The 18,098-nt window shown below is 43.0% G+C and overlaps 2 protein-coding genes across 12 annotated transcripts in view; both read left to right on the top strand.

Annotated features, from left to right (window-relative positions):
• OSBPL5 (oxysterol binding protein like 5) overlaps nt 1–6,723 on the top strand; it is a 174,434-nt gene extending 167,711 nt beyond the window's left edge. For all 11 annotated transcript variants that reach the window (XM_021526752.3, XM_021526751.3, XM_021526753.3 and 8 more), the window contains 5 exons: nt 1,595–1,780; nt 2,313–2,451; nt 3,610–3,727; nt 4,319–4,421; nt 5,380–6,723. In XM_021526752.3, the coding sequence (XP_021382427.2) occupies nt 1,595–1,780; nt 2,313–2,451; nt 3,610–3,727; nt 4,319–4,421; nt 5,380–5,515 (682 nt within the window). In that variant the 3' untranslated portion in view covers nt 5,516–6,723. The remainder of the gene's footprint in view (nt 1–1,594; nt 1,781–2,312; nt 2,452–3,609; nt 3,728–4,318; nt 4,422–5,379) is intronic.
• A 1,660-nt stretch (nt 6,724–8,383) lies between these two features.
• LOC110468677 (tumor necrosis factor receptor superfamily member 10B) lies at nt 8,384–17,964 on the top strand. The gene is made up of 9 exons (XM_021526788.2): nt 8,384–8,428; nt 9,711–9,801; nt 10,528–10,659; nt 10,805–10,916; nt 11,483–11,547; nt 12,164–12,265; nt 13,211–13,245; nt 16,404–16,449; nt 17,264–17,964. Exons 1-9 carry the CDS (start codon nt 8,384–8,386, stop codon nt 17,545–17,547), a joined length of 912 nt encoding a protein of 303 aa, XP_021382463.1. The 3' UTR covers nt 17,548–17,964.
• The last annotated feature ends 134 nt before the right edge of the window (nt 17,965–18,098 follow it).

The raw sequence follows: 18,098 nt of genomic DNA, 5'->3' as shown, positions 1-18,098 counted from the left end.
AGTTCTCTGTTTACCAGAGTTTATGGCCAGAGCTGGCTCCCTTTACTACATGAGAGATTAATAATGTTACATGCATCCAAGGGAAGGAGGAAAAAGGAAAAGTTACAGAGATCCCTAACAGACATTCCACCAAACTCATTATGCTGACAGTTGCATGAATAAATTGCCATCTAATCCAGGTTATATTTTGCCTAAATTGCTTAGTCTTCCCTAAAGTGCTGAAAATCACTTATTTTCACAATTGTTGGAGAATCTCTGAAGTTCATATTGTCATGTAGCTCACCGTGGAGCGTCTCAATGTCTGACACATGCAGCTCTCGATGGAGTAATTGTCAAACAATTTTGTGCTCTCCCTCTAAGGTTCATAGAATTAGGGGACTCACTCTTTACACCACTGCATTCCTTAGGACAGGCTTTACACCACCACCGTATATTCTCAGGCTGTTATTTCACTCTTCCCTGCCCCATCCCCATCACTGAGTTTCCCTCCTTTGTTTCTGGGAGAAATTATTCATACACAGAAATAGGGGAGTGACTTGTTAAAAAATGAAAGGAAGGCATTGCTCTGCATCCAATTACTTATCTAAGAGACTGCATTTTTGGAAGTGCTGTGTTAATGTAGAGTGATGGAAATATGATGAAAGCTTCAGGATCACTTTTAAATTAAGAGCTTCACAGCAAGCTCCAAATTAAATGCAGTAATGAATTCATCTTCTAAATGGCAGGCAGGTGTTTTGTGAAGCTGGAAATAATGGAACAGCTTGGATCTCATGTGCACATTCTAAACACTAAAGCATACAGTAATATTTTGGGAGCGCTAGCTGCTAGTCTCAGAAGTATTTCCAATCTGAAATGGAGATTAAAGTGTTCTGATTAGAGGAACTGTGGAGAGGCTGATCACAGCTTGACTATAGTAAAATAAAAGGTATTGATTTTTCTCTGGTAGAAGGCAGGTCCTTTCCCCAGGGTAGATGCTCAATGAGAACAGCTCATGTGACAGATCACTTATCCTTTGGCAGCTGCAAACAAGTGTGAGTGAAAACCTGTGTTCATGCTTGCAGCTTGTGAGCACAAGGACACCCTTACTGCTTGTGGATTGAATAAGCTTCCTACAGATCTGGTTGTAAATCTTGTACAGAAGATGCATGTGCAGCTACAAGATGTGCAAATAAATTCATTTTCTAGTGCTTCTAAACTTTAAATATAAAGACTTATTTTGGGAATAAACATTGACACAAAGGCTTCTAAATATAAATGCCTGAAAGGATAAGGAACAGAACACTTCTAAAGAGGCCAGGGATCCCAGTGAATTAAATGCAATTTCCTTATGACTCATACATAGCACTGAAGAATTCAATAATTGTTGTAGGTGATGTTATCTAAGAGAAAGTTACTTCCACAGATCATTCATGTAGCATTCAATGTTTCCTTTCTCAGTTTCTTTAATGTGCAAGTTAAAACAGAGGCTGAGCAATCCTGGTACAGTTCTGCTGGTGTATCAATAGGTCTGACAAGTTTCTGCTCTAAAGTTCCAGCTGGCAAAATACGTTGCTGGTTCTAAGGTGGTTTAACTTCCTTCTCTGATTATTGCTAGGCTTTGGCAGCATGTTACCAGTGCAATAAACAAAGGTGATCAGCACAAGGCGACGCAGGAAAAGTTTGTGCTGGAAGAGGAGCAGAGGAACTCCGCCCGGGAGCGGAAGGAAAGCGGCACGGAATGGAAACCGCTGCTGTTCCGGCACGATGTTGGGACCAATGAGTGGCACTATAAATATGAGGAGTGAGTGCTGGGCTTGGGTTCCCAACACATCTTGCTGCCTGAGTTCCCAGGGGTGCAAGCAGGGCTACAGACCTGTCATTGGAGCCCAGCCATTCCACAAAACTATGTCCAGAGCGTGCCCTTTCTGCACACCACATCATCACTAGAATACATATTCATGCTACTAATTGGGAATAGCTGGAAATTAGGGTGTGGTAATGGAAAATCAACTGTGTCATTGATGCAAACTCCTATACCTGCAATCAAGTGCAGAGTCATTTAGCAGAGCTTTTCTGCACTGTTCAGAGCAGAGTTAACAAATGTGTTCTCCTCCCCTGGGCAAGAGGGGCAAAGCCTCTGGAGACTGAACCCCCTCACTTATTGCAAAGAGCTGCAAATGTGCAGGGAACTTTCTGTTAGTCCTGTTACTGCATCTGGAAAATCTGGCTACTGTCAGGCATGATTGCCTGCTCTGATGCATGTGGAATTAATGTATTGGGCTAATGTGGGATTCTTGCTTTTCTGATGAATTTTTTTCATTTGGTCTCAAAAGTCTAAGGCCTTGGGATCCTTTGAACGACATTGCCCAATTTGAGAAGGATGGAATACTTCAGACAATGGAAAGACACTTATCCACAAGGATGTCAAACCACAAAGCAACATGCATAAACAATCAAATTACACGGCACAAGGTAAAAGGCCTGTTTTGGAGATTATACTATTCTTCATGATTGTTTAGATACATAGCCCTTTTTCTATAGCATTTTCAAGTAAGCACAGCATAAGCTGAAAGTTTTGTTTTGGGTAAATAGAGCTTGTGACTATAGACATGCAGTATTATACCATCAGTAGCTCTGAAGAATTGTAATTACTGATTGATTCATTCTATCAGTTTTGGCATTTTACTTCCACCCAGTGCTAGTGACAGTGACTCTTACACTGAATTTTGCACACAGCTGAGCTGAACTTCACTGTTAGTGTTTCCAAAGCAGAAAACTTCCTGTAAGTTTTGGAGTACACAACTGTGACCCCATGACTTCAGTTTCAGTCTTTGCCATGAGCCTTTATCATTCACTCTCTCTCACACAAGACAAGAAACGTCTTTCCATCCTTTCCCTTAAACAGAGTTAATACTCCCCTATTTCAGTGCTTCCATCTTTGTAGCAATACATGTCATGCATAACACACTTTACAAATGTCAAGCTGCTAAACTAGCTAAGTATAACCCATATTACAATGAAAAACTTGTATCTTGTTATGTACATAGACTTTTCTTTTCTAATACCCCGCATCTAAATGTCTCTGATTCGGTGGGGAAGTTGAGGTTCATAACTGCTTTTCAGACCCTGTAGTGAGAAGTTTGAATCAATGTGTTTGGTTTACTTATCTGAGAGAGAGGGAGAAAGCTTCCAAAGTGCATCAAGAAACTAGGCATAAAAATTCTGGGATGTTTAGATCCTTTGTGCACCTTCTGAAAAATCTTTGGTGGGGAATTTGATTCTAATTTTTTCTTCTTTTCCAGCTTTCTCTTATGTAGCTGGTTGAGCTAGGTACACAACTCACCAAAGGAATTACAAGGTTCATCCATAGTATGTGTCAGTTAAAGCTACAAGAAAAATAATTTGGATAGGTGTCTTAAGAATGTTGTCATTTGGGGAAATGCTTCTGTATGAAGCATGTAATATCCTTAAGTAGCTGCCAGAGTCCATTACCAGGAGTTGCTGAGAAAGCAATCAAACTTCACAATCTCACACATATTTGCCAGCACCCCAAATTGTTTTGTTTAAAGCAATTACACACATCTTCAGTGTCATAGGGACTGAGTCACTTCTAATGCTTGTTTTATCCAGAGGTCTGCCAAAGACTGCAGGCGCCGCAAAACCAGTGATCAGCCATCCAACCACAGCCAGAACACAGAGAGCAGCTGTTCAACTCCAGAGTCAGTGCAGGAGCTCTCAGATGATGATGGCAAGTATTTGGGTGTCACTGGGTTTATAGGCTTTAATGTTCTTGCCTTGGTACTTTAATTCATGAGCTAGCCCTGGGACATTTCCCAGCCCAGTTGATACCATGGGCCGACAGGCAGCACAGAGAATGTTTTGCTTTTCTGTTCTCTGTATGTGCTGTTTCTCTTTCTGCCTTACAAGGAGGACTTCCCAATTCCTGGCAAAATTATAAAAACACAGTGACATTCCAATCAACACATAGGGAACAGGGGCTGTGTTTCTCTCTCTCTTCTCCGCCTTTGTTAGAGGTGACCTTGAATGTTTGAGAGAATAGAAAGATGTGAGCACTCCTTTCTCCTCCCCTCAGCTGAGGAGCATTCTTTCCTTAGAGCTGACTGAGAAGCACCTTGAGCCAGAGTCACAAAACCTGTTACAGTGACCTGGATCTTCTGGGTGGAAGATTCTGTTCCCTGTCTCCTTCTCCCCATGTTTCCTCCTGAAAGTGTCCCCCCTAGCAGTGACAATTAGATCACAGCCACCCACTTGCTGTGTTGTGTTTCACTACTACCAGAATGGTGATGCAAAACATAATTGTCCTTCTACTTTGCCACAGGGTTTGAAAGCTTGTGTGCTCAGTGTGGCAAAGAAATGAATCACCTGAAGGAAATTCACTCAGCTGTCTTATCCCTACAGAAAGCCCAACAGGACATACACAGGTAACCATTTTTTGTCATGAATCAATTATTTTAATGGGCTAGAAGATAACATGTGGCATTTAACTCCTTACTGTGGTCTTTAGAGTGTCTCTGTGAGCTGCAGGAGTGCAGTTTAAGTTGTTACAGGTAAAGCAACCAGTTAACACACCAGAAAGACCAACCCATGCTCTGCTTGAAACAGCGAGGAGGAAATTTCTTCCTCTTAACATTCTCTTTCTGGGCAAAAAGCATCATCTCAGAGTGTTACTCAACTCCAGAAGGACTGGGTCAGGCTCCAGCTAAAAATAAACCTCAGAGTGTGAGGTCTCCCTTCCAGTCCAGCATGTTAGGAACTTCTTCAGTTTGTTACAGAGATGCAAGGGTGTGGTCTGAAAAACTGGATTCCATGGAGAAAAGCATTAAACTCCAGTTTTTGTACAAATTGCTGGTTGCCATCTGAGGGAAGCAGTAAACACATCTGCTGATGACAGAGGGCTTTGCCCTGCAGACTCCTGTTGGGGGGTATTAACTGCTACTTTGCTCCAGGGAGCCCTGCTGATTCCCCTCTGTGTGAGGAGTATTATCCAGCCCTGCCAAGGCTCAGTGAGGTGGGATCACACATGGGGCCTACCCTTTCTGGGTGCCAGAGTCATTGGTGATATGGGTTTAGCTTCACTGCAGCTCCTGGGGGTGTCCAGGGCAGGTTAGGGCACAGGTTAAACTCACAGGGCTATGAGTGAGTGCTGGATGAAGAGATTTCTTGGAGTTGGTGCCCTTCCCATGCCAACCAGCTGCAGCCAGAAGGACTAATCTTCTTGTTAAAAAGAGTGAGGCAAAGTCTTGGGGGGCACACTGCTCTACCCCTGAGGGTGCCACCAAAGTACAGGGTTCCCTCCTGGTGTGGAAGTTCTGGGTATGCACATGTGTGAAGGCACACATCTCTCCAGCACACAACTAATCATATTGCTTTCTTTTGCAGAAACCTCAGTGCTCTGAACAAAAAGTCCTTCCACAGGAAGGCCTCTTCTGAAAGCTTCCTCCTGGACTCTCGCTGTTGGTTTCTCCTCTGCATCTTTCTTACGTGTCAACTCTTCATTAATTATGTCTTCAAATAAAATCACTACGTTTGGCAGCAATAATGATCACTGGCTGCAGGAGGGGGCCACTCACGCAAGGAGCCCAGCGAGGCACCAAAGCACTTTAGAACCAACATGGCAGAGGCGGAAGGAAGTGGAAAAACGAGGTTAAAAAGGGACCTAGGAACCTGCAAAACGTTGTTCCTGCAGATTATGTCATTTTTGCCTTTTACATGTACATCTTCAAGGACCTCTTAACCTGTATGGGCCTTAATGCTGAAGCCAAATGTAGCTTTAATTGTGCAATTTGTTTTCTATGTTTTGTCATTTTCTGATGCAATTAATAATTACCCAGCAGTATTGGTAACCGCAAAATGGTAATCACCTCAACATTTTGGAAAAGTCACAGTGGCCTGGGTTATAGCTCCAGGAGTGAGGAAGAGCAGTTGGGGAGCTGTAAAGAACTGATGTCCATGGTGCCTGTCCGGCTGCCTTTAATTACAGGAGGGAGAACACTTGGTCTAAAAAATCCAGCTCCAGGATATTAAGTCATGATCTGTTTAGTCAGCCCATGCAGAATGGGTCTTCCGAGAGTGTTTCATTTTCCATTCCATGGAAACTGTAAATATACACAATTTCCTAGAGCCATTCTTCTTTAGGAAATGGGAAGTATTCAGTGAAAGCTCCTTGTCTGTTTACGGAGCTGACTGGTGTTCTGGGTCTGGCCTATTGAGTGTGATGTCAGACACGCACACCTGTTTGTAAAACCTGGTCACTTACTATTATTGTTATTATTTGCTATATGGCTGTTTTTTAATATCACACACTAGCATTGTAGAGAGAAATCCACTGCCCCAGCATAGGTGAGAAGGATGGGAGTGATGTAGGTGTACATGTGTTCGGTCTTAGGCACATTTATTGTCAAAGGTCAGGGAAGAGGGAGGGTTTTGCCACTGCATTGTTCAACCCTGTTAATAGTCTTCCTATTTTACACCATTTTTTAAAGATTTGCAATATTTTCTGTAGATTGCAGACAATACTAAGCCTTTCTTTTCTGGCCTGAAGTAGTTTCAAGTGGTAAGTACTGCTATATATACAGCCTTAAAATACTTAGTGGTGGTGCCAGTCTGGGCTATCTTTCAATGTAAATGTTTCCAAATTTTTAAGTACATTCCTCATCATATTCCCCAGTTAGGGGAAACCTGTTTGTGCTTGATATGTTGAAATAAAACTACACACAACTTTCAGTGGCAGTCTATCTGACAAATTATTTTTGGGATTGTGTTTGATAGTATTTCACTTTTTGTTTGATAGTAAATCACTTTCTAGAGGAAAATCTATGGGAAATTGTCTCCAAGAATGTCAGACCTGGTCCATAAGTTAGAACAGCAATAGCAGTTTGATACCCTGAAATTAGTATCTGAAATTTCTGGCTGAAATTGTCTGAAATTGTCTTCTTATTGTAGCAACTTCCAGAAAGAGAAGGTGGTTCCCTTGATTTTCACTTTTGTAATGCAAATGTACAAACTTGTCTTGGACTGAGGAAACCTTTATAAAAGAGTTGAGGCTAGTGAATAGATAGTTCCACAGAGAGAACTGCAGCTCTCTGCTATGAACAGGCAGGGCAGCCAGCATCCTCACACTGACGTTCAGGAAGCTGATGACAAATGCTAAAGAATGAGAGTGGCTTTGTCATTAGCAGAAGTCTCTAAAAAACAAAAGCATTCTTCATCCTTGAGGAAACACCCTTGAAAAATATTAACAATAGTGATACAGACTGGGTGCCTTTTTGAAGGATGCCATCCTAGTCACTCTTTCTGAGGAAGTCTGACGCGTGCCTCATGTAAAACTCAGTGAGAGGGCACTGCCTCTGCTTTCGAGGCTATGCAAAGTTCCTTGTGCAGCTTCAAAGTGTCTGCTCCTGTTCGGATGTATCCAAGTGTTTGGATGTAAAGCTGTGCAAACACATCCACTAATCTCCTTTGAATGCTTCAGCAAGTCAGCACATCTCTGGCCTGTCAGCACAGCCTTCCTCATCACACTTATCCTGGTTTTGGAGCATGTGTTTTGAGTTATGAGCCTCTCCACCTCGGTAGGGCTGTTACTTCCCTTGGGTACAACTGTATCCCAGCTTTGGGAAATGATTACCAAACAACAACAGAAAAAAATCCAAACAACCCAAGCCCCCCTGAATGAAAAGGAAGCAGTGGTGAGCAGGAAGCCTTCCATAGGTATAAATGTGAGTGCTGGAAATTGTTTAGATTATTTCCATTTTACCAAACTATGCACCCACAGGGATTGCACTAGGACTTGTAACTGCAGTTGAGTAAAACAAACACTGTTACCACAAGAGTAGCAGTTCAGTGAAAGGAATTATCAACAAGTTAATTCAGCATTAGCAGAGAAAGAGTTTTCAACATTTAGGGCTGCTGCCACAGAGGATTAAAAAATAGCCCAAAAAGGAACAGCCTGTGAATCCTTGTGCCATTAATTTTAATCCAACATCTGGAGGTGAGCATTCCTACATGCCAGTTACATGCACGCAGAAAATGAAAAGTATTCTTGAAGAAAATCATAACCAGAAACATTCCACTTATTCCTCTTTGGGAGGAAGTGCTGAGGACAAAACGTGAGAACTCTTTTAGCGCTTTAGAAAACCCAGTTATATGCACTTCGTTTGCGCCACGTTGGGAAATTTCTCCTTACAGTCTTCTTGTGATCAGGGTGGACAGCCCTCGGGGAAGCTGCGGTAATTCAGCGCGGTTGTGGTGCCTGCCGGAGGGGGAGATGGAGAGGGAGATGGAGGTGGGGAGATGGAGAGGGAGATGGAGGTGGGGAGAGCAGAGCGCTGCCCCGCCCCCCCGGCGGCGATAAAAGCGGCGCGGCAGCGCCGGGGCGGCCGCAGCGATGGGCGCCGCCATGGGAGCCGGCCGAGCCGCGGGGCTGCTGCTGGTGAGTGCTGCCTGGGGCTCTTGGGTCCGCGGGATACGGGCTCGGCCTCCACCTGCCCGCCGTCCGCCGCCAGAATCCAAATCCTGGCTTTAGTGGCGGAAAAAAGTTTTCCTCCGGCTATAAAGCGTGAAGGGCCCTGGTGGGGTTTTTTTTTGGTTTTTTTTTTTTTTTTAACCTTTTTTTCTTCAAGAGGTTTTGGTAGCTTTTCCGAACTTTTTGTTCGTGTTTGATGTCTGCGGAAACCTGCGGTAGAGCCGCTGCGGTGAGCCCAGTGCCCTCAGAGAATACCGAGCGCCTACACATAAACCTTCCTAGCGCGCTCGCTTCCGCTCTTCCTTCTCTCGGAGAAAAAAAAAAAAGTTATAAGTCAGGAGTGAGTTCTCTAATAGTTCTCATATAGTTCTTTAGTAGTCCTTAAGTTCTTTAATAGTCCTGAAATTCACTTATTTAAGTGCGAAACTGGAAGTTTTCTCACCTCCCCACAGTTACGGGGAAGATTTTCAGGCTACCGGGGAGAGAGTTTAAAGAGCGGGACCCTCTTGATTTTAGCTTAGAAGTTGCCCGCTGGTGCCAATTAGTGCCGGTGGCACTAGTTAGAGCTCGGCGGCCGCCCCTTCCCCTCCTGCTTTTGCTCGTGGGGGGTTTCTCTCGTGTGAGCTGTCCGGGACCGAGCCTACGCTCGCCTCCCTGGAAAGCATTGAACCTGCCGGCGCTGGGAGGCCCCGCGGGACGCCCGCCGAGGAGTGCGTGGCCTGCACGTTTCTTCCTCTTAAAAAAAAAAAAAAAAAAAAAAATTCCTAATGCTCCTGTAGAATATATTGCTAATGACTCGACTTGCCTTCTGCCTAAGATTCGAGCCAGCGACACGTGTTGAATGAGTCTGTGGGCGTTTCCTCAATTTTGCGGGAGTGAGACTAGCATGGATTCCGATGAATTAAAAGAACGGGAGAAGGGAGAAACGAATCTCTTGCACGCCGCAAAAACTTTGGCGGCTGCAGCTCAACTGCTGTGAGATACTGGAAAGAAAACAGAAGTTTGTGTGGAGGCAGGAATGTGTGGTAATAGTTGTCTAAAGCCGCTGCATGGTGCTGCCTTAACCCCAGCTTTGTGATGGCAATTACTGCTGTGAGCAGCACTTAGCAGAAATTAGTTAGGGTTTCCTCTGTGGCTTCCCATAAGCTTCTGAATGTGTTTCCAAGTCTTTACAAGTTAATCTCCCCAAGATAGTGATCGTGTCCAGCGAGGATGAATCACTCAGGAGGCATGTTTGTCTTCGCTGTAGGTTGTACTAATGACGATGCCTAGAGCCCGAGCGAACTGTGGCGAGAGAGAGTACTTCCATCAAGGTCTCTGCTGTGTATTTTGTGAAGCAGGTAAGACTTTGAGCAGTTACAGCTGATAGCAATTGCTTCTTACACTGCATGCCGTGAAAGTGTAAGCCTGATTGGAGCTGTGAGGACTTCTTGGTGCTACAAAGACTGGGTTCCATTTTGAAGTGAGAGCCCCTTAATGCAACAGATGATGAATGGGAGAAGTGCTTTTGCATCAAGCTAGGAAACTTTTGCTTGTGGTTGAGGATAAAGCTTTTGAAGTTAAGTGACTTAGTTAACACACAGAACAGGCCTAGGGGAATTCTGATATTTCTGTGTCTATAGGCAAAGCTTCAGTATGGTTTTGGTCTCTTCTCCTTGCTCATTGTATTCACGGCCTAAGAAGTTTTGCATCGAGAAGAAACCTCTTGTTAGTATCAGAAGCTTACTGGTGCATTTAGGTGGGATTCAGACAAAGGAGAAAAAAAGTTTATTGAAAGCAATTCTCCTTGGGCTTGCCCCATTCCTTCAGCAATGGTACCCTCCACATGGCTCCCTGCCTGCTGCAGTGATCCATCCTTCCATCAAATGCCTTGCTAGAGACTTTGTTTTGCACCTCTCCCTGAGTGGCAAATTGCAAATGTTCCTCTTGGTTTGTGTGGCATTCGATTGATTTGCAAGGAAGAGTTGAACTTTTCCCAGAAATTTGTGTTGTAATATCTATGTTTAGCCCTTTGTCTGTCAAAAGATGCCCTGAGATTGCTGCTGCCAGTTCTTCTCTTCCCACAGGTACCTTTGTTGCTGATCACTGCAGTGCTTCACATATGAAAGGAAAATGTGATCCTTGCAAGGAAGGAAAAGGCTTTACTGCCCATGCGAACGGCTTGGAGGGATGCTTGCCTTGCAGACAGTGCAGAGAGGGTACCAAACTTTATGAAACCTTAACGATTTCCCCCTTTTTAATGTGGAAAACATGGTCTTCATTGAATATATTGAACTTAAAAGTAAATTGCCTTTATGGCCTGAGTATAATCTTTGCACTTGCTAACTTATATTTTATTTTTAGATCAGATAACTCTGAGATCCTGTACTCTAACACAGAATGCTGTATGCAAGTGCAAACAAGGGTATTTCTGCAATGATGATGGCTGTGAAATATGTCAGAGAACCAGTCAAAGGTAAGTTTGAGAATAAGTCACTATTGTTCTTCTAGGGAATGTTAGAGCTGGGGCCCAATCTGTGCCAATAGTTAACACATGTCATCAGGCTGTAAATAATTGCCCTGAAGCCAAATGGCATTATTCATACATTTAAATTTTAAGTGTAAAAACCTGTGATGTTGAGACCTAGTAAGACATGGACTTGGGTATGATTGTGCTTGTTGCTTATGGCTGTGAACTTGCATTTTTCATGTCTTCAGGTTGGTATTTCAACAGAAACACTTGAATTAACTTTCTAGCACCCAGCTTAAAATTCTAGGATGTAGAACTACTTCTTAAAGGAAACTAACTGTGCATGAATAACACCTATACTCTGTGGCTTTTTTTTTCTATTGAATTTTATCTGCTTTGCTTTTATTTTATCTTATAGTATTATCTTGGATTGTTTAAAGGTACACCTCCATCAAAGTTTATGCATGTTCCATTAATGGTTCTGAGTTCTGTCTGAAAAAGAATCAGGCCTGGACAGAGCTATGTACTGATCTGGAAATGTTGATACAATGTTGTGTTACCACCCACTTCAGGTATCCGGAGAAAGAAATCCTGCTGAATTCCACTGGTGCTTCAGACCCAGGCTTAATCAATCAAGGTACACAAATCCCACTCAGCTTGGTTTGTTGGGTCTGTGGCTTCAGGCTAGCAACACCAGAGTAGTCTGTAAAACAGTGGTTTCAACTACTGTAATGTATCTAAGAGCAGCTGCATTTTAGTCTGGGAGTTATTTGTTAAAGACAAGTTCTCAGAGGGGTTGATGGGACAAATGACCTTGAGTCTCACTTGGTGAAAAGCTACATGTGTTGCCAGGGTTCTTGAAGTTCCAAGGGTGACACAGTTGAAAGTTATGGATAGTGCAAAGATGTTTACTCTGGCTGGAGTAGTTTCCTCTTCTGCCAGGAATGCATGCTGTGCATGCTACAGCACCTGAAGCTTGCTATCATCTTTTGCACACTTGTTTCCCCTTAAATGTCTCTCCCTAAAACCTTGTAGAAGTTGTATTGCAGTTCTCTGCAGAATTACCTGATGCCTTTGGGAGCATGCTGTGCAGTCCAAATGAGTGCTCATGTGTTTAGGGCAGCTCACATGTTTGCAGACAAACTATCTGGGTTGTTGTATTAGTTCTGGGCTTAGGTTTTTCTCTAGGACAATAAGGAATATCTTTCTGGGGGACTGTTTCAGTACTAATTTTTTTTTTTCTTACTTTGCAGGGAAGGAAGCTCTTGTTTGGTTTATTCCAGTGCTTCTGTTGTCTGGTTTGGGTTTGTTAGTACTTGTTGCTGTTGTTGTTAAAAAGCTGAAGTGTAACAAAGGTAACCACTTGATTATTATCCATTAAATTTGCTTTCCAGAGTTAGGCAAAGCATGCACCAGGGCTGTCCCTGGTTCTTGTGTTGCTGACAGGGGACCTGTTTAAGCTCTAGTTCATTTTGCATGTGATTGAAATTAGCAAATTACTAAAATGAAGAGTAGTTTTGTTTGGTAAATAAAATGCACAATCCTTAACTATGAGCTTTCTTATCTTGCTGATGGATGTCTCTGTTTCAAAGCAAGATTGTCATAAGGACCTTAAAGACCTCTCCAATCAATTTGCCTTGTATTGGCAAAGAGGAAAAACCTGTTTGGGGGTTCAGATGCATGGGGCAAAAAGTAGTAACTAATTAGATCACCAATTACTTTCACTGTGTTTGGCTGTGGAGATTTTTTTTTTGTACAAATTGGTTCCATTTTGTCATTTGCACCTCTTAATGTGAATGTTAGATTCATAAGTCCTGTGTGAATTTATTTTTTAGTGGAAACTGAGCTGTTTTCCTTGGAAACTTCTATTTCTGCTACTAGTGTGGTTAAAATAATACTGAAAGTTATTATGAATTTTAAGTGCTAAGTTTGTTGAAATAGTGTCTTACTGATTATATTGCAGTAAAGACAATTTCGGCCTTCTGTATGGCAATAGCCTACAAAAATGCTGAGAAACAAAAGTTGGAGCAGAGAAGGTTGCAAGAGTGGCTTAAAAGTCAAACATCATATTGTGGTCTGCATTTTGCTAAGCAGGATTAAGGCACACTGTTTGTGCTGTTGGTGGAAGCTAAGGGTAGTACTGTGGTGAAACGTATGACAGGTCAAAGAAACTAAAAGGCTTTTAAAAGCTTTGGCTGTGTTACAAAAGTTTCTATTGCATATAAGTCTTGTGTGATTTCAGCCATGTTTAAGTTGTTACAAATCCTTTAAGTTTCTCAGACACTTGTTCTGTTTTTCAGCTGCCTCAACTGATAAAGATGTAGAGGGATATCTGGTAAGTATGTGATGTACCAAGTGTTTCTTCTCAGTGTAACTGCTCACAGCCTAAATGTACCTGATACACAGCCCTCAGTGTTTGTCTCACTGTAGCTCTCTGGTAGGATGTGTTCTGTGATGCAACAAGTTATGATTCATACAAGCTCAGAAATTAAATAGCAAGTACCTGATGCATTCAGTAGCTAAGTGTGTCTGCTGCAGTTGGCCTTGTCAATACTTGAAAACATTTCAGAGCCTGTGACCAGGATGCTTTGGAAGTGGGGGAAAAACTTGGACTAGCTGCAAGTTTTCACTTCAGACTGTCTCTAAGTGATACCTTGATCCAATTAAGTTTTTTTCTGCTTCACATGTGTATTGCCCAACTCATGGCAACTATTGTTTGGTGTTGCAGCATGGTGGTGTTCTAGCTCTTATTGCATTGTGACTGCAAATTATTTGTTCATAAGACTTAATCACTCCTGATCCAGTGAAGTGATTGAGTCTTCCTGCCTCTGGGCCCATGTCACAAGCTACAGACCAGGACCTGACAGTCTGAATTCTTGGTCCTAAGCAGTCCCAAAAGAGGAGGGGTTCAGGGCTCAGAGCATGCCAGTCTCAAAGTACATCCCTAAAAAGGATTTATCCAGCTGACATTGACATATGTTCTGACTTGCAGCTGGGTATACCCTGGCATCCTGTAGTCAAACACCATTTCAGAACCTTACTGGTGAGTCTAGAAAACCTATTGCTAGTCCAGCATTCTCCAAGATAAATACAAAGTTGGATGAAGTAAACACAAGGTGGTTTTAGCTTATCTAGTTAGAAACTACATCCCTACCAGCACAAAAGGCAAAAATGAGCTCAGTCATAGTTTTACACAACAAATGTTGGTCTTGATGAGCAATTAGGAAAAAATATCCAGACTGTTCTAAGTGTTATACAGCACTTTTTTTTCCTCCCTGGAGCTTCTCTTGTCCCTCACCAATGCATTACCCACCCAGTGTATGCACTCTTGTCTAATGTTGCTAATTAGACATTGAGTAATTAATTGCCTTTTAATTATGTAAAAAATACTTGAAGACTGAAGTAACAGAATTGAAAGAGATGTTCAAAGGCTCACCCTAAACTTTTTTCCTTTAAGGTCCATAAGTGGCTCAGATATGTGAAACACCCCAGGTTTTTTGTTGGGCTGTGTTTCCCCTCACGCCCTGGCCAGATTTGCAGCACTTCATCTATTTGTAGAAGCTGATGAAGAAACATGGCAAAAAACCTGGTCAACGTGCTGTAACATAGGAATAGGCAGATATGTCTTTAATTTCAATAAAATGGTTGCAAAATGATGCAGTTACAAATGGGTGCATGGTGGAACTTGTCTCTCATGTAAGAGCTGTCACAGACAGATGCAAAGTCTACACTTGGAGTGCTCATGCTGCTTTAAGAGCTTATTTGCTGAGGAGAGTTACACTGATGCAGTCCTGAGACCAAGTGTTTTGGCACCTACCCACCTTCCCTTCCAATGAACCAGTGAATTCATACTGCTCTAATGCTCCCAACAACTGCTGATACTTGAATAGCTGATGTTGGGTTTTGGAGCAGAAGTGTCAGCCATGCTCTGCTCTTTGTGATTTGTTTTCCTGTTTAAGAATTACCCTGTATAAATAAGGTTTAATTTCTTGAATGTGTTTATACCCTTAAACAGAAAGTGTTTTCAGTAAGAATGATGTAGACCTACCTGTGTCATATGTAGGGGGGTTCCCCCTCCTGTCCCCACTTATGCATGTTGGTCACGGTGTCACCTGTGGGTCACTGTGCAAGCAGAAGGCATGCTGGCTTATGCTTACAAAGCGCTTGTACCTTAATAAACACAAGTCTCAGGGGTAGAACAGTAATTCTTCATCCTCATTTTACACATATAAAAGAATATTCCTAAAGCTTGCCAGCTTTAGCACTGCCTGTCATGCTAGACATGCTACTCTGCTTTGTGTTTGTGCAGTTTATGCAGAGCTGGTGTTGTACTCCCTGGCTATGCTTGTTTAATGAATTTATAATGCCAAAAATGAAGGGAGCTTTTCTTGCTGGCTTCCCTCTTTGTCCCGTCACAAAAGCTATGCACTGTACACAGGTGCCCACTGGCTTCTGTCAACTGATTATAGTTTGTGAGCCCACCAGGAAAGCTAATCCAGCCACAGACAGCCCAAGGTAGTGCACTGCTGTGGAGCTGACAAGCTACTTGGCAATGGTTCTGAGCATCAGCCTTTGCACAGCCTTTGCTTGCTGTTAAGTCAGCTTAAGTGTGACAAGGCAATTAAATTCCCTCCTGTCTTAGGAGGGCTGTCTACCTTCTGTACCTAGAGAGGAGCAAGCAGCAGCCCACATCAGTAAGAGCATTAGGAAAAGTTTGCTGGGGTTGTTGTGGAGGCAATTTGTGAGTCATACCCTGCCGTCTGGTGGGTGCAGAACACCCAGGGAAGTGGAGAGTCAGGCTCTGAAACCATTTGAGGCCTGATTCTGTAAGGCTGCTACTTTGCCAGATAATTAGCTCTCCTTTTATATCTCTGATATCTGGTTAGTTCAAGTATTTCCTTTTTTTCCTGCAGAAGAAAATAGTGGAAAATAGTGTGGTTTCTGAGCAGGGCACTGTCCTGTGTGGGAGCTGGAAGTGTCATATGACAATGTGGTTGAGGGGGCTTGCTAAGTCTTCATTGGCAACAAAACCTGTTCAGAATTCTGCTTTTCTGCAGACTGCCTATCTAATGTTCCAAGTGGAACTCCAGCAAATTGTAAGTGTGCATGTGTGAAATGATAATTGTATTTAATATAGGTATCCCTTCAGTTGAGATTGTAACTATTCCTAGAGCTTCCAGGCAAAATAATAGAGGAAACTTAAAGATGTTACAGGAAGTATGGGAAGTGATAGCTTGGGGGAAAAACACTTCAATCCCTCATTTAATTTACTCTGCCCCTTTCATCTCCCTGATAGGAGCTACTATTTTGCGATAGCAGTGAACGTTGCCTTGGAGCCAGTAGTGTGTTTGTTTTACCATGCACTTTTCTTTTCCCCAGTCTGCCTCCCTTTTTGCTGTGTGTGAAGTAAAAGCAAGCTGTCAGGTAGGCAGAAAATAATAGTGAATGAAGCACCTTGATTTGTTGGAGTAATGGTCCAACTTTGTATTACAGATACGAGAACCAAGTCAGATAACTGTCAAAGATCTCTCTCAAAGTGGTAAGTATTCCATAAATTGGCAGCACTTGGAATTTGGTTTTATTTCCTGTTGACTTTAGTCTACTTATGGAGTAGTATAAAGAGGCTAATGAATATTGCTTAGGGCTGTAAGGCTTCCAGTTTATTGTAAAATATGCTGAAACAGGATTATTGCTGCATTTGTAATCCCTGTGGTGAACTGTTCTACTTTGGAGCATGATTTTTCTGCATGGGAGTATAGCGCAGTCATGAGTTTAAGAATGGTACAAATTTTTGAAAAATGTTTTAAAGAAAGTCTGTATTGCAGCAGTGTACTCTGCTTTACTGAGCGAGGTGTAGGTCAGAGTGAGAGATCTCTCTGTCAAATGTCCCCTCATGTGGAAAAGCACATCAAACCTCTATACTTCACCTGTACCCAGCAAATTGTTGTGCTGGATGTCCAAGCGATGGGTTGTTTTGCTCATGGTGGTCTTGGTGGGGCAAACCTATGCTAGCAGCATAGTGAAGTGGTTAAAACTTCTGCTTCAGTAGCCCTGCTAAGGGGACATGCCAGCCAATGAAGCCTTTCTCAAAACCACCTTTACTGGATGGTGTCCTGCCTTAGGAGACCACTGCTGAGAAGTACACCCATACCTTTAGCTACTTTCAAGACCACTTAGTAGAAAACCTGTCTGTCCTGCTGCTTCATAGGTGCCAAATCCTGCCTTGCTGCTGCTGTTTGGTCTGTGCAGGTATTGTCTGAACATTAAGGGGAAAGTATGTGTGTGAGCTATGGGGAAAATCCCCCCCCGTGTTTTAAAATAAGCTGATGTGCATTGTGTGTTTCTTCTTGCAGAACTGAGAGAGACCTTTGATGTCTTTACAAAAGAAGTACCACCGCAACAGTGGAAGCGGCTTATGAGAACTCTTCTACAGGAAAATGATATTGATAAAATTATTTCTAAATTTCCTGATAATAGAGAAGAACAATCCTATCAGATGCTTCTCATCTGGAAAAATAGACTGGGAAAGAAACAATGTATTATTAATTTACTGGATGCATTGAAGCATATAGATCCCAAGGCTTATTCCAGCGTATCAAACGCTTTAAAAAGTATCGGTATTATAAGTAGAAGCTGAAGATTGATGTTTATGAGGAACTGCAAAAATGTTCCTGCATACATATGAGTGTTTTCAGACTTCCTATAAACGAGGGTGTCAGAAACTGCTAGTGGAAATGGAGTTGTTAGCCTCATCTCATGCAGAGAGCTGGAAGGGATGTAATCCCTTTGTTGTTTTCATATTTACGTGACCTTCCTACCTGTGGGCTGTAAAATATGAAACTTGGGTGCTAGATGCCCGCTTCGGAGCCAGGAGCTCGGGCATCCCTTACTTTGTGGCGGTGCTGTCCCAGCCTGGGGACGGGCACCAAGAGTCCGATTTCGCCGTTTTTGCGTACCGTGATGCTTTAATTTCCGAAACGATTTTGTTACGATGTATCATCGGACTGCTCAGCACCTCTATGTTTGAAGCACAGCAATAAAAACCCGGCTGAGACGCGCCTGGCTCTGTGATTTGTTCTGCGGCTCCGTCCGTGGAGCTCTTCGAGGGGAGGCGGGCGGCGGCGCCGGGAGCGGGGGCTCGGTTGGCCGCGGGGCGCCGCGCCGGGCCGGGAGGCGCTGCCGGTTGCC

The sequence above is a fragment of the Lonchura striata genome, chromosome 6 (assembly GCF_046129695.1).
Source record: "Lonchura striata isolate bLonStr1 chromosome 6, bLonStr1.mat, whole genome shotgun sequence".
Taxonomy (NCBI): domain Eukaryota; kingdom Metazoa; phylum Chordata; class Aves; order Passeriformes; family Estrildidae; genus Lonchura; species Lonchura striata.
This window is presented reverse-complemented; position numbering and strand designations above follow the sequence as displayed.